The following is a 15,890-nucleotide window of genomic DNA, read 5'->3' as shown; positions in this document are numbered from 1 at the left end:
AATTGAAATGCAGATGATCATTCTTCGAGTACTCGACTCTTAATATAACGTCAATTCTTAAGAAACAATCGCTTTGAAAAATAATACTAACGGTTTTGGGATTTAAAAGAACTACCAATTGTTTATTACAACCCAATGGCTAATCTGAAAATTTTACTATGGATGTAGAAAACATTATATTTTAGCTTTTTAGGAGCAATATTATATTTTGGCTTAATTCTTCAACAAAGACTTCTCTCTTAATTAGGACATTCTAATATTAGTAGTTTACTTTTTATGTCTTTTGTTTTTAGTTTTTGTTTGATAATGATAGACTTCTCACTTGATTGGAATGTTCTACTATCAGCACTTCAATTTTTGGGTTTTTTTTTCCCTTACCCTGACTCCTGTGGTTTTTTGTGTTTTTCCTTTTTCCAAGTTCTAACACAAATAAAACTATGGGTTTTTCGAAAGCAACTCCATGGTCTCGTAATGGAGTTTTCCAAATGGAAATTTCAAGTTGAGTCTCCTTGCAAAGGAGATAACCAGGTGTAAACTCATTGTTATACAGACTTGGGAAAGAAAAAACCAACACACTTTAGGCCACCTACCTTCTTCTTTGATGACTCATAGACCAAGAGCCTACCTATAGTCATCAAAAGAAATAAACAAAGGATCAAGAACATATGCAAAAGAAAGACAAAATGAGAGAAAAAGAAAGCAATAAGATATGTAGTCTTAAATTACAATAGATCACTAAAATTAGGGCCCAAAGAGCAACAACCTATCAACTAGTTACAACAAATTTTGACTACTACCCTTCATAGATTAATCAACAAATCTACGAACAAAACTCAATCACATTGAAATGTTGTAATTTGAATCAATCTGTAAAGATTATAGACAATCAGTCACTTTTATCAAATAGTATTTTTCTCTCCATGAAACAATATTCTTGAATTGAGTTTATTTCACTAAGACAAACTACTCTAACTGATCGCTATCCCAAACAATTAAACCATTTTATTTGTAATCAAGAAAAATCTTCAGTTTAAGGAGATTCATGATTGCTTAAAGCGGCATTTTAAAGTAAATTTTCATGGAATGAAATGGGATCTACTAATGTTCACCCACTGCCTCAACAGATATAAAGACAAAGCTTGAAGGAGGCCCATTTGGCATATATCAACAAAAATAGAGATATACTTTGCTTTGAAGCATCTCACAAACTGAATGAGTTAACAGATAACAATAAACTTGGATTGCTTGGAATAAATGGCTCTTTCATACAACTAAATTAGGTTGTACCAATTTGTTTATCTCAATCGAATTCCAAGTTTTCATTTAGTGCAAAAGACTTTGGCCTAATATATTGTTTAGGCATTAATTTGGTTCAAATCAAGTTTTTATTTTTTAATCATTATCAACTTTTTTCAAAAGGGCCAAATAATTTCAAATCTAATTGAATGAATGTTATTAAATTATTGTTATGAATGGAAAGTCACATTAGGATTGGGATGTAATTTTTGTTTGTGCTAAATTATTGTTTTAGTCTATTTGAGAGGCAAATAGTCGGTTTGATTGTAAAGCAAGTAGAACTTGCTATAGTAATAGGATAAACCCTGTGTAGGTAACTCCTAAACTTTAACTTACATATCTTGCAAAACCTTCGTGGGTGGGACCAAAAAGTATGTGGGTTTAAGCTTCTATAGCTAATAAGCCATGAAAATTGTTGTGTGGGTGGTAGACATGTGTAGCCTAGTGAGTTATTGAAAATCCTATGTGGGTCTATGCTGATGAGTCTAGTGCGTTGTAAAATCTTGTAAGTGAATATGTTGTAAATTTGTTGTTATGGTCAATGGAGTGACGGAAGTCCTTATGTGGGCAAAGACTATAATTTGACTTTTGTGGCTCTTTGATGTAGATGTCATTTGGCCTTTTTACATAGTGAATTCAACTCCAGGTGCAAACACCATGGGAGTGTATGTACCAACTTAAGTTTGAGTCGTAGACCGCTATAAAAATTGTGGTATTCCTTGTATGACTTGTGCATTATGCATTGAGTATTGATTTTTCATATCAAAAGGAGAAATGCGCATAGGTTGAGTGAGAAAAGGTTTAAAATTTACAATAGGGCAAATCTATCCTCTCCTCTCCCCTTCCCCCTCCCCTCCCCCCCCCCCCCCCCCATTTCATTTACAAATGGTTTCAATTGTACATCTTTGATTTTATTTTAAAGGACAAAAGTAAAGTCTTTGTGGTGTTTCAGAAGTTTTATAATAAAGTTAAGAGTCAGTTTGATACACTCATTCATGTGATTGGATCAAACTATGCCTTTGAGTGTAGTAGTAAACAATTTAGTGACTTTCATTGTACCCTTGGAATTGTGCATCAAAATCTTACTTGTGTACTCCACAATGGAGTAGGTGAGTGGGAAAACTGTCACCTCCTAGATATTGCGCATTCCTTTCCATTTGACATTGAAGTACTTAAACATTTTTTTTTTTGAGTAATACAATGTTAATTGCTTCTTATCCCATTTTACCCTCTTTCACCCAAATTATTTGGGCATACGTGTTTGTAACTATAGTCTTAATCATAATAAAATATTTTCCCTCATTATTAAGTGTATTTTTTTAGGCTAGTCTCATCTTCAGAAAGGTTCTATGTGCTTTGATCAAACTAATCACAGAGTATATATTATTGTTGATGTCACCTTTTTGGAAAAGGTTTCTTCCTTCGTTTTGCCTTTGATTAACATGAATTTGCCATACAACTTCCTCTTCTGGACTCCAAATGTAGGATTTGGCCAATCACATGCCTAAGCACTTGCAGCCTATGGTTGTATGACATGAACCGGCCTCCACTTCTAGTTTTCCATCAACATTTGATAAAAGAAGGTAACCCACACCACCTCCACTGCTCTCCAACTTGGATTTTCCCATTGTTCTTTCAAGAAGGGGTTAGATCTAGTACTCAACATCCTCGTTCTCAGTTTGTGTCGTTGAGTTCTTCACACTTAAATATAAACTTTTTGCCTTGTCCTTTGAGTAAAATTATTATTCCTAAGTCATACAAAGAGCCCTCGTTAGCTACAATGGAAGAGGAGATGTAAACCCTACTATCTAAAAATACTAGAACTTTAAGTGACTTGCCAACCAAATGTAGTGGTTTTCACCATAATATGCAATTGTGATAGAGCTCTTTATCGTTACAAGGCCAAGATAGTAGGTAAAGGTTATAACCAAACTTATGAAGTTAATTATGTGGAAACCTTTTACCCAATTGCTCATCTCAATTTTCTCTCATATCCTATTATTTGTCATTGCTAATAAAGGTGGGCCTTATAGTTGCTTAATGCTAAAAACACTTTTTGTATAGTGACTTATCTAAGGAAATTCATATTGAGCAACTTTCACGATTTGTTTTGAGCGAAAGTTTACAAAAGTATGGAATTTGAATAAAAAGTTGAATAGGTTAAAGCAAGGGTTTATAAATTTAGCTAGGTAGTTATGACTTTCATGTCTGTTTGAAGACACTTTAATTACTCTACGTTCATGTTAAAATGCCATATTGAACAGGGGCGGTCATTGGATCAAGTTTAGCATGCGATGTAAATGGCATAAAAAAGAAACAAAATAGCTTATTTCGGTATCGTTTTGATTACTAAACTATTATTCCATTTTGTTTCAATTAATTATTATATAAATGAATTCCATTCTTTATAATTTACTAGATTATAGATCCGATAACGAGTAAATGGATATGCAAATGAAAGAAAATGAAAAAGTTTATAAGAATCGAACTACGTTAAATAAACTTGGAAGTAAGATATCTTTTATTAAATTTTGATTGTGTTGAGTTCTCTTATAATTAGATATTTATCTAACAAAGTTGAGTTGATTTTATTCTGAAAGCCCTGAAAAGAATGCAATGATTTTAGAAGGACAATGTCAAAATTTCTTAAAGGAACAAGTTACTCATTGAACCCAAAGGATTCAGGAAAATAATCTTTTATGGACAATTGACATAATATTGAAGATTAGAGATGTCAAACCAACACAACAACACTAATTAAATCCACCTTGCTCAAAATAAAATTATCATATTTACAAACTCAACTTGATAACTAAAGCTGCAATGCTAGGAAGAAGAATAGATATTTTGACCCAATCCCAAGTAGGAAGTACTTGTTGTTAAAAAATATTGAAGATATCTACTCGAAAAATCCAAAATTTCCCATAAAATAAAATAAAAACTAAGAAATTTTTTAACCAAGGGACCAATGTTAAGTACCTAGCCAATACTACCCAAAAGACCAACCTGGTAGGTAAGTGGAAAGTCAAGCACTTAACCCAAGATCATAACATCACACACCCCTTGGAGAAAAAGCTTGCCCTCAAACTCATCCGTTACGAGCCGACGTCCACAACAGCCCACTCTAGCAACACCACTAGGTTGCCCCCTCCGAGATTTACACTCTCAACGTAAGTAGTGGATCTGATACCAAATGTTAAGTATCTAGCCAATACTACCCAAAAGACCGGCATGGTAGGTAAGCGAAAAGCCAACCACTTAACCCAGAACCATAACAACCAAGCACAACTTTTACCTCTTATCACCAAGAAATGACACTTGTAGACTATCATTACAATAAAGGAATAATAAAAGACTGTGGACAAAATCCAACAGAAAACAAAATCACTTGAAAATGGAAGCAAAAATATTTTAATAAAAGAATAAAAATAAAATAGTCCAATTGAAGAGAAAATTAGAGTGAGCAGGCTTTAAACTATTGATATACGGATTCTAGAAATTAACTAGTTGAATAGTGAGTGGGGTAAAAACAATAATGCCAAAATGAAGATCAACAAAACTCGAACACCAAATTAGCTTCCATTACTTCATCCTATATAAACAATCAAATAATTTAAAATACAAATTTTGGATATGCAAAAATTTATTGCTTGTTAAGTAAATTATTCACAACAACCTAATTATTATCTAACAAGACTCCATGGTGAACAATGCCGGTGCTCGTGAGAGGTTGAGAGAAGTCAAAAGATGTGAGAGAGATGAGAAGAACTAAGAAATAAAGGGATAGCTTTAGGAAGAGAGTAGAGGTCATCAAGAGGTGCCACCAGGATTGGAAAGGAGGAGACGATGAGAGAAGACAAGAGATGTGAGATTGATGCCATCAAGAAGAGAGAAAATGAACTTGACCGATGAGGGCTCACCGACAAGTACTAACAGGAAGAGAATGAGAGTTCAAGGTGGAACTTGGAAGGAGAAATGATGGTCAAGCCAGAGAACAAAGCCAAAGATGGGTTAGGGCTTTGTAGGAAATTAAAATTATGAAATTTACCCGTTATACATTAATAATTGGTAATAGGGTATGAAATTATATCTAGTAAGCTTCTTTCATTTCTTGGATGGTAAATGATAAATTGATAAAATTACATGATTAGTCGATCACATTAATTTTTAATCAGTTTTGTTTTATTAAATAAATGAAAGAATTAAAAATGGATTAAACAATTAAAATTGAGACCCCTAGTTTTGTGAAGAACTTGACCCAAAAGAATCCAAGGACAAGGTTTTTGCTTTGCTCTGCAAGTTGTGGATGGGATGGGAAAAAATATTCATAGGGTTTTTGGTCAGGGACGGGGTTTACCCAAACTCGACATGTGGGAATTAAATACTTAAAATGCAAGGACAAGGCAAAGAAACAAGGATGGGTTGGCGAAAAGACAGGGATACAAGGACAAGTTGGGGATGGGATGGGGCTATGAGGATAGGATTAAGGGAAATAGGGAATATGGAGGGGACATGGTTGATTTTCCAATCCTCTTTGGGTATTTTTTCAAGGCCAGGTTTCAAGTTTGGGGTACGACGTGAAAACCCGACCTCAAACTAACTTGTTCCCGACCTTAATACAGGATTGGTGGTTTTGATTGTTTATGAGGATGATATTATATATGGAGATGATATAGAGGGTAATAGTACAGTTGAGGACTATTTGGCTCGTCATTTCCACAAAAAAAAAAAAAAAGACTTAGTACCTTAAGTATTTTTTGGACTCATATTACAAGAATAAAATAGGTATTGTCATGTCCTAAAAGAAGTATGTTATTAATTTGTTGAGTGAAACATGTCTCCTTGGTGCAAAAATGGTGGATACACCTATGGTTAGCAATGTGAATTTGCATGACAAATTGTCCCTAATTCTCAAGGACAAGATTCATTATTGCCAACTTGTTGGTAAACTCATTTTTGGCATTGTCACTCCTCTTAACATCTGTATAGAAAGTTATTGAGTCAATTTATGGAAAATCAATGGAAATTGCATCTAGAGGCAAGGTTTTTAAATGGAGGATTTGGTAAAAAGTAGTTGTACAAGACACATGACCATCTAATAATGCTAACTAGGGCCAAAGAGTGATAAGAGGTCAACAAGTGTTTATTATACATATATTTTGTTGGAGGTGATCTGATGGCATGCAAAAGCAAAAATAATCAGTGGTGATTTGATCTAATAATGTGGGTTTTTAATATGGAGAAATTTATTGGTGATAGAGTTTGAATTTTCAACCAGCAAACCCATGACTATGGCTTGTGCTAATCAAACAACTATTTTCACTACAAGCAACCCATTTTTTTCATAATGGCAAGAAGCACATTAAGGTAGATTTCTACTTTATTCGAGAAACAGTTTTATTACAAGCAACCCAATTTTTCATGAAAGAAAGAATTACATCAAGCTCGATTTCCACTTTATTTGAGAAACAATGATGAGCAGGAATGTAACACTTTGTTCAATCAGAAGACTAATTGGGGGATTTTTTTCACCAAAGAACTATTGAAGAAGCAGTTTGATTGTTTATGTAACAAGTTGAACATGTATAATGTAATTTGACATGTGAAGTGTTTTCCAACATTTTCCTTGTACATCTTTTTCTATGTAATGTTAGTTTCTAGGAATCAGGTTGTGGGAAACCAAGTCTGTATTAAGATTGTACATACCTTTAGCTGTTTTTAAATAAGAATTAAACATGAGGGGGTGAGGCACAATAGTTTCTTCTCTCAAATCCTTGTTTCCCTTCTCCTCCTCTCTTCTTTCGTTCTTCTCTCACTTGCAACAACTCCAACTAACTCACCTCTATTTTTCTCAGTTATCACAAAATTATTGTTGTGGGACATATGATGGTGTTGAAGTAAAGAAAATCAAAAGAAAGGGAAAATGATGAAAGGATAAAATGAGAAGATGCCAATGCGTCAGCCTTAGTTGCAAACTTGCAAGATTTACTTGTGACAGATGCTCCTAACAAAAATTAGGTTGTTAAAGGTGGAGCTCCTTAACATGTCTCCAATGACCTTGATAAGTTTCTGAACTCGTTATTGGGAAGGATGTGTTATCACTGCTGAAGGGAAAGAGCACCAATTCACTTATGCAGGGCCTGTGCATTAGAGATTGCCCTTGCAGGAGAAGTCTTCAAGAGGATGTTCTTCTAATATTACCAACCAAAACGCCACGAGCCACATTTTAAGAATAATATGTACAATGGGACCAAACGAAACGAGATCAACAGCATAGAAAGTAGGAACAAAATTCTGACACTTACTATCATAAAGAAAAAATCAATAACTTCAACTTTTACACCAAATATTTGGATTATTTTCTGTAACAAGTAAAAATAAACATTGTAAAGTTTACAAGCACAGAGAATTCCTAAAACTGACTCTTCTTCTCAAGAAAAAAGCTTTGGCGAAACTGTAAATATTAAGAGAACTCTCAACAAGATACTCTATATCAGCCCAGCTTGATCCAATGCAGCTTCAAAATCTTTGTCACTCTTCCAATTTGGAACCTGAGGAATAAATGAAACAAGTATAAGAATTTTCTAACTGTCCAAAAAACGAACTCACTATATGATTTGCTCTTTTGGCTTAATAATTATGCTTAATTCCCAAGTTTGAAACACGTTGGGCCTAGGTCTGCCTCACGTCAGACCCAAAGTATCTCCAAGGGTATGAATGGGATCAAGTCTTACTTCAAATTCAACAAGAAAGAGTTTCTTCAAGTAGGGCACCAAGTAAAGGCTAATGCTCCCAGTGGCCTCTGAGCTTGTCAGTCAGAAGTCCCAAAATGAAAAGGAACATGGAAACAAGGAATCTATCTAAATCCAGGAAATTGCAATAGAAAGTGTTAAAGAAACTCTACTTCTTATGATTGAAGATGCAAAATCAACATATCTGCTACATGCGGAAACAATTGCTTCTACATGAGCAGCGGCCAGTATCAGAAACATCCTTAGTTCCTAGATTTCCTTAACTGAGTTTTTTAATTAAAAAAAAGGAAAGGACGGGTTTCACTTTCCTTAAACATAAATGGTACCCCTATCTTTGTCCCAACAGGACCCTAACAATGGAAGTGAAAAGTGAGGGCAAATTCATCATTTCATCCATCAGAGAACAACAAAAAAGGAAGTAAAGGAGAAGGTGGTACCAACTATCGGGTTGGGGAAAAGAAGAAAACAGGAGAGAACGAAGAGGTCACTGGCTGGGCAGGACTAGCGCTGGAGGAAGAAAGAAGATAGAAGGAGAAAGAATGAGTAAGGAGAGAAGGGGAGCGAAGCAAGGAAGAGAGAAAAGCCACGAGCAGCCAATGAGAATAAAGCAAATGAATAAAACACAAGTACTTCTCTAACTCAACTTCTTATTGACACACCCATTAGGTCAGAAGAATGAGATGGGAGAGAAGGGATGAGGATAGAAGGAACACGGTGGGACGAGGCAAGGAAGAGAGAACAGCCATGAGCAGCCAATGAAAAAAGAAAACAAAATACTACGCTATCCTCAATTTTTATTCACAAGACCCATTTGAGCTTCTAAAGAAAACAAATCAAACAAAACATTAATTAAGCAAAATGCTGAATGTCCACCTTTTCCTACAAAGAGACCAAATTTGAAACCTTATATACCAAATATTCATTAAAATTCTAAGCATGTTTTGGAGGAAGACGCAGCATTACCACAGCAACTTGGTGATTAAAATGATTTTCAATCTTCTCCATGATCAAGTTATCCCTATCACTGCATAGCAAGTTAAACACAGCCCCTGGAGCAATCACCAAAGTAACCCTTAGCAAGATGCTATGAAGTAAAGTTCAAGAAACAACCAAAAAAAAACGATAAAATAAGCTTGCCCTTGCGACCAAATCGTCCAGCCCGCCCAATCCTATGCAAGTACACTTCATAATCAGGTTCCATGGATTCATACTTGACCGGGAGGTCATAGTTAACAACCAAACCAACCTTTAATTCAATGACAAAACAGCACTAAGTCATCAGTTTTTGAATGAATTTAGCAAATAACAATCCAGCTAAATGATGCAAATTAATTATCACCTGCTGCTGATCAAATCCTCTTGAGAGGAGATCAGTAGATATAAGGACCTTAGTTAATCCTTTTTTAAACTCTTCAACCTTTCTATCCCTTTCTTCTTGGATGGTAGCTCCATGAATTGAAGTACAATCATATCCAAAATCCTCCAATTCCTTATACAACCTGTCAGCATCTCTCCTAGTCCTAACAAATATTATGGTTTGGCCCCAGTTTTTCCCCAGCTCAAATATCTTGTTCTTTATCACTTCATTCTTAGCAAGTTCATCTGGGCAGAACACCTTGTACTGCTTAATTACATCCAAAGACAGCTCCTCTTTCTTCACAAACAACTGGTTTCCATCCTTAACCACTCTCCTTACGAAATCCTTAACAGTTTCACTAAAAGTGGCAGAAAATAGAATCACCTGATAAAAAAAAAAAAAAAAACACCGTGTAAACCACTATTTCTAGGGAAAAAGAAAATATTAATCTTGATCTATTATACATTGTAATCATTTCAAGCAGTGGATCACAGAAAGAACCCATCCAGAGCAAGAAAACAAAATGGACAACTGGTCATGCTAATTCTCTTATTCGAAACTGTTGCCCTTTACAAAGTATGAAAATAGACTACACACTAACCTGGCAGCCAGAACTGTTTCTCTCAATATCCTTCATTATTCTCAAGGAATCGTCCTTGAACCCATCCTACATAAAAGAAGATACCACATTAGTTCCATATGTTTCTCCAGTACACTCAGCACCTTAAAAAAAGGGTTAACCCCTATAAATATGAACATCAAGATCTTACAGTAATTCTTGTAATTTTGCTACAGAATATGTATAGTTTCTTAACTAAGCACATCATATTTGGTGTGAATGCAACTGGGTTAGTGGAATATGCTAACGAGAAAAGCAAACTCTGCATTGACAGCCAAATGTTTATACATTTTTTGGCCGGAGTATAACACTTTAGAGGCCACCATATCAAAAATATAATTTCATAACATTAGATAGTTGAAAGTAGTTTATATGGCGTGTAGTTCAAATCAATGCATTACCACCATGAATCTTCTTTCACTTCTTTTGTCGTGAACAATTGAAACAATGAATTTACAGAAATTACAAAAAATAAAGGGAAAAGGGCAGGCAGGAAGAAAGAATAACGGACCAAAAGAACTTTGTACAGAAATTACAAAAAATAAAGGGAAAAGGGCAGGTAGGAAGAAAGAATAACGGACCAACAGAACTTTGTACCAACCACAAGTAAAAGAATGACACTACGTGTGTGTTTGGAAACCACATAAAAGAAAAGAAAAGGGTAGAAAGAGGGAGGGAAGGAGGTGAAAGAGGGACCAATGACACAAAGGAGCACGATGTGCGACGGTGGCCGGCAACGTTAAAGGCGGCACTGGCGGCGATAGGCATCTAGCCTGTCCCGACTTTGACGTTGATAGGGAGTGTGATGACAGAACTCTCTCGCCTAAACTTCTTCGACCTACTCGGAATGGCAGAAATACTCCTTGCTTTGAGAAGGGAGAATCCAGTGCAAGAGTCCCTTGCTTCGAAGTCGTTGTTTGCGATCGTGAGGAGGGTAACGAGATTTCTTTCAATGCGAATCAGCTCGACAAAGGAAATGGAGGAACCAATCAGACGGATGAAGAAGGCGATTGCGGTTGGACAAAGTTTCGAACAAGGAGGACTTTTCAAAAAGGGAGGACGGGATCTTTTGAGACAACCTTCAGTTTCAACGGCTCGACTATTGGGCGAACTATGGAGCGTTCGGGACCATCCATTCACATCATCATTCGCACTGACGGGAAGCGAGCTTTCATTTCTTTTTTGGTGACGGCATGCGCTGATTTCCTTCGATAGTTTGATACTATCACCTCTGAGGGCTCGCTCAACACTCAATCCAACACTCTTCGTGTTGGGAAGCTCATCTTCCACTTCACCATATTTTGTTACAAAGATCGGTGGGAGTGTAAAATCGTTCAGAACATGGGGATTTGGTTATGGCACATGTTTACATCCTCGAGCTTGTTGGGTCCTTCGGTTGGTTGGCTTTCCAGGCAGCTCTCAGAGACTATCTCCCGACGGAAACTGTTTCTCCAATTACTCAATCTCCGGACCTCCAACACCCACCCCCTCTCCGATAGGCATCCTTTCCACCATTATCGACCTCTAACCCCGTCTCAAACCCAGCTCCTTCACTGACCACCCATGTCCAGAACCCATCCCCTTCCCCTCTGCCTTCGCCATTGGATGTTCATCTTCCCCCCACTTCATTGTCTCAGGGAACACAACTTCGCGCAACTATTGCTCTTACCACCATGGTCAACACCTATTGGAACTACGCAAGCCTCGCTGCCTGGTTTAGTGCACGCCTTCGATTGGATCATCACCCGCAATTATCGTATGTCGGGCCCCTAGTCTGGCTGATCTCCTTTCGATCCATTAATGACAAGATCACTACCTTGAACACCCTCACTTGCTGTCAAGCTCCTCTTGCCAATTTCAAGGACTGGGACCCTTCGGTGTCTTACCTCTCAATTCGGACAGTGGGTCTCGATTTGGGGAACTTCGATTGAGCTTTGGTCTGAAGACACTCTTCACCGAGTTGCAGCTGCCTTCGGTCGACTTCTCTCACTAGCCTCGAACTCTGCCTCTCAGTCTCGCCTAGATGTTGCGAAGCTCTTTGTTATTCCAAATCAGCACTGGACTGGGTGTTACTTCTTCAAGATACTGGTGGGGGAGGATTGCTTCTGGGCTAATGCTGGTTTCGATGATTTCTCCACTGTTGACTGCTCCGACCACCAGCATGGTGAATGGCAATCCTCACTGCAACACCCCCCATCGATGACTCACTTTGGCTGAGTCATTACCAGACCAAGTCACGTGACTCAACCTGACAATCGACCACTCACCCCTCTCTGACCATCCCCATCCTGATCAGGATAATTCTGATTTGGAGTCTACCACTGCTACCCAGCCTGCTGCCAGTATCCCCAATACAAGTCGCCCTGAGAGATCCCCCCCCCCCCCTCCCCCTCTCCTGACCATCTTCTATCCCACATTTGCCAGCTCTTCATAAATCTTCTGCAGCTCTATTCTTAGCATTTCTAGTCCTTGTACCAAATATTTATGAGTTTCTTTAATAATCCAATTCCATGAAAGAGAAACCAACTCTCTAAAAAATAAAAAAGGCTCTTCTCAACTTTCTACACCTGCTGAAGGAATCAGGGTTCTGTCAGCAATAACCACAATAGCGGGTTATGATCAGATACAAATGGAAGACTTCAAAATGAACCTGGGTGATCTCCAAGGATGTGCACAAATGACCCAATTAATCTGCTCAAAACTATCCAGCTCTAACCTCACCCACCTCAGTTCTTCCCCAAGAAGCAGTGAATGTATCAGAAGATTCCCCAACGAACCGGACAGGATAAATTATTTAGAGCTACACAGAAAGAACTAAGGTAGGTGATGGAAGAACTATTAATGAGCAGTTTAAAGTGATTGGATTTTCTCATGGTTGTTGCAGCAGGTGAAGTCAACAACTGATAGTTTCAGGACTTTATTTTTTTTGAAAAATGTTTCAGGGCCTAAATCACAAGCAAACCTCATTTTGAACCACACGACTGATTCAAGAGTGCCAAGAAACAACCTTGTATTCATGACCATTAAAACTTTTCCAGTACTAGCAAAACTGTAGGAAAATATGATTTTATTTGGTTTGAAGGTACATCCTATATTCGTGAATCTCTCTGAGATGAAAGGGGGAAAAGGAGAAAAAGAAAATCATAAAACACGTTTCTTCATAACAATGTTAAAAAGAAAAAGAAAAAGATCCACTAGGCACTTTCAATCCATCTTGCAGGTCATTACTCCAGAAAAAATTCTTCCTTTTCACTTTTTAAATCCAAATCAGGTCTGTCTGGAGAATGATTATCCAGAATATGACATAGAAAATATTTGACAATGAACAATAAGATCGCATACAAACACCACTACTGAGCAAAATAAGTAGACGGGAAGCACATGAATGAATAATAATTACCTCAGCCAACATATGATCAGCCTCATCAAAGACCAGAATCCTCAAATCTCTGGTGCCTAATTTTTTTGCAGCCATCCATTTCTTGATTGTACCAGGAGTTCCAATGACCACCTGGTCTGTAACAGGAGGGCACTTTGCAATCGGTACGTAATTGCTACTATCCATTGGTACAGCACACATAGATGTAATCCCAGTGTACTTTCCCATTTTCAAGAGCACTTGTTGGTTCTGCAAATTATTTTTCCTCTTTGTTATCACTGGCTTACTCTGAGACTAAAAGGTCACAATAACGAGAATTTAAAAGTTAAACCCATGAAATATTAACCTGGATGGCAAGTTCCCTCGTGGGGCATATACAGAGGGCCTGAGGTGTTTTTCTCTTTGGATCAACCCGACTTAGCATGCCTAGGACGAAACAGGTTGTTTTTCCTGACCCGTTATGGGCCTGAGCGACCAAGTGTTTGTGCGGAGGTGTCAGTATCATGGGCAAACTTACAGCCTGAATTTTGCTGGGCTTCTTAAAGAGCATCTCTGTATACAATCCTCTCAGCAACTCCTGGGACAGATTCAGATCTTCAAACATCTTGGCTGAGGTATATATCGTATCCCCGGATGTAACCTGGGTCAATAACAAAAGTAAGCAGTGGAAAGAAGCATTAACAATAAATAAATAAGTCGTAAGCTACAAAGCAGGAAATAGGCATACAGTTCAAGTATTTCTTACTGTCTCGATACTTTGATCATCGGGTTCTTTTAGTTTTTCTTCATCAATTGAGAGTGATTTGATGTCGACCTCCGGATCCTTATCATTAGAAGTCAGACCTGTAGTCTCGGGTTCATCCTCAGGGTCGTCGACTTCATCTCCCCAAGATCGTTTTTCTTGAGAGGGTTTTGGTAGTTGATCTGGAACTTTCCCTTCATTTTCTGCCATTGATACCCCCTGAACTAACCGGAAAGTGATTCAAACAAAAAACAAAAAGAGAGTTTCAGCCATCCAAACTATCAAAAAAAATTAAAACTATACAATTGTAAAAGCAAGAGATTCAGAACAGAATGAAAAACAGAAACATCAGGGATGGAAGAGCTAGAGCAAATGCTACATATCAGAAAACCCATACCTGAGAGAGAGTGACTTTCCTGCGTGCAGTGCAGAGGATTTTGCTGTCCAAAATCTGAACGTGAAGTCGACAATAAAGTAGTAGTCCACGCTCCGAGAAAAAGTGAATCGCCGAGGGCGCAGACTAAGAATTAGCTATGGAGTCACTGACTCACTGGCAGGAGCCGAGGGACCAGGACGCCTTAAAAGCAGTGAAAGCCTAAAGGTTGTGCTCGGGCGGTGAGGCCTGCCCGGGTAGCATCGAGCCGAGTTTCATCTAAATATTTCGAACTCAGTTAGAGTTTGAGCTCAACCTAAAATTGGAATAAAGCTTAAACAAAAAATTTTAATTAAAGTTTGAGCTGGAACTCAAACCGAGTTCAAACCCCAATTTATATTTAAAATAATAAAAATAAATAAAGAGAATATTACGATAAACTTAATATCATTGAACTACAAGCTCACGAGTCCAAGACTTTATAATAGAGTATACTAATGTATAATAATCAGTTTAATAAACATAAAAGAAATAGCAAATACCTCCATCAATAGTGTTTATTCCATTAGCAAACAATAACATTAGATGTTGAGGGATCTGAAAGGGTTGAACGATATCGTCTTTGAGGTTTGAGGTAAATAAGAGCAACTATCAACTAACTAAATAGTAAATTGACGAAAGTAATTGAAGTAAAGGGTATTTTCATAAAAAAATATATATACCAACATGCTAAGCCTAGAAAATCTCGAGTTTGGCATATTATACTTAACGAACCTTATTTCAAGTTTGAACTCGAGTAGAGTTCAAGTAAAAACTAAATTGAGCCAAGTTTTCTCCAAGCCGAACTCAAACGGCTTGCAAACCGGTTTGGCTTAGTGCCACCCTTATTGGGCTAACTTTAGGGTTGGGATCAATGTCAGGCTCAAAGAAAGTGAATTCCACCCCACGAACCTGCCCACTGAACCTATTTACGTGAAGAACCATAATAGGATTGGGTTTTCAACCCTGTTCTTGCCTCATCTTCATTAACCTTTTGGTCCTTATAAACTCCTTCCACTCCCACCCATCACACACCACACCCAATCAATATCTCATAAGTAGTCCTTAAGATTTTCATTATTTAATTTTTCTTTAACTTCTTAAATTGTCATCTAAAGTAAGATTAAAAATATGTTTGTGAAGTAACTATATATACATTTTTATCATATAGCTTAGGTAGAGGTGGCTTTTTAGGGTTAACCTTACCCCTAACTCCCTTGCAGCTTTTTTCAAATGAAACTTATCTCCACCCTTGGAAGTAAAATGAGAAAAAAACATCCTTCTATCAAGAAGGTTGTTTTGGGATGTGTTTACCATTTAACCACCTCATTGC

At 37.3% G+C, this 15,890-nt stretch overlaps 1 protein-coding gene across 2 annotated transcripts; it reads right to left on the bottom strand.

Annotated features, from left to right (window-relative positions):
• Positions 1–7,584: 7,584 nt before the first annotated feature.
• Positions 7,585–14,674, bottom strand: LOC137953768 (DEAD-box ATP-dependent RNA helicase 38-like). Of its 2 annotated transcripts, none has more exons than XM_068801266.1 (9): positions 14,543–14,674; positions 14,149–14,369; positions 13,750–14,043; positions 13,425–13,652; positions 10,007–10,072; positions 9,388–9,789; positions 9,186–9,294; positions 9,012–9,097; positions 7,585–7,847 (listed from the first exon to the last, which is right to left on the bottom strand). In XM_068801266.1, the coding sequence occupies exons 2-9, from the start codon at positions 14,353–14,355 to the stop codon at positions 7,785–7,787; spliced, it is 1,455 nt and encodes a 484-aa protein (XP_068657367.1). In that variant the 5' UTR covers positions 14,356–14,369; positions 14,543–14,674; the 3' UTR covers positions 7,585–7,784. The 2 variants fall into 2 exon arrangements, with proteins under 2 accessions (XP_068657367.1, XP_068657366.1); XM_068801265.1 differs by having other exon boundaries at positions 14,149–14,364.
• Positions 14,675–15,890: the final 1,216 nt, after the last annotated feature.

This window comes from Aristolochia californica, unplaced genomic scaffold (genome assembly GCF_029961685.1).
Source record: "Aristolochia californica isolate CCGP_79_NKW_82.1479 unplaced genomic scaffold, dmAriCali1.0.hap1 SCAF_16, whole genome shotgun sequence".
NCBI classification, from domain to species: domain Eukaryota; kingdom Viridiplantae; phylum Streptophyta; class Magnoliopsida; order Piperales; family Aristolochiaceae; genus Aristolochia; species Aristolochia californica.
This window is presented reverse-complemented; position numbering and strand designations above follow the sequence as displayed.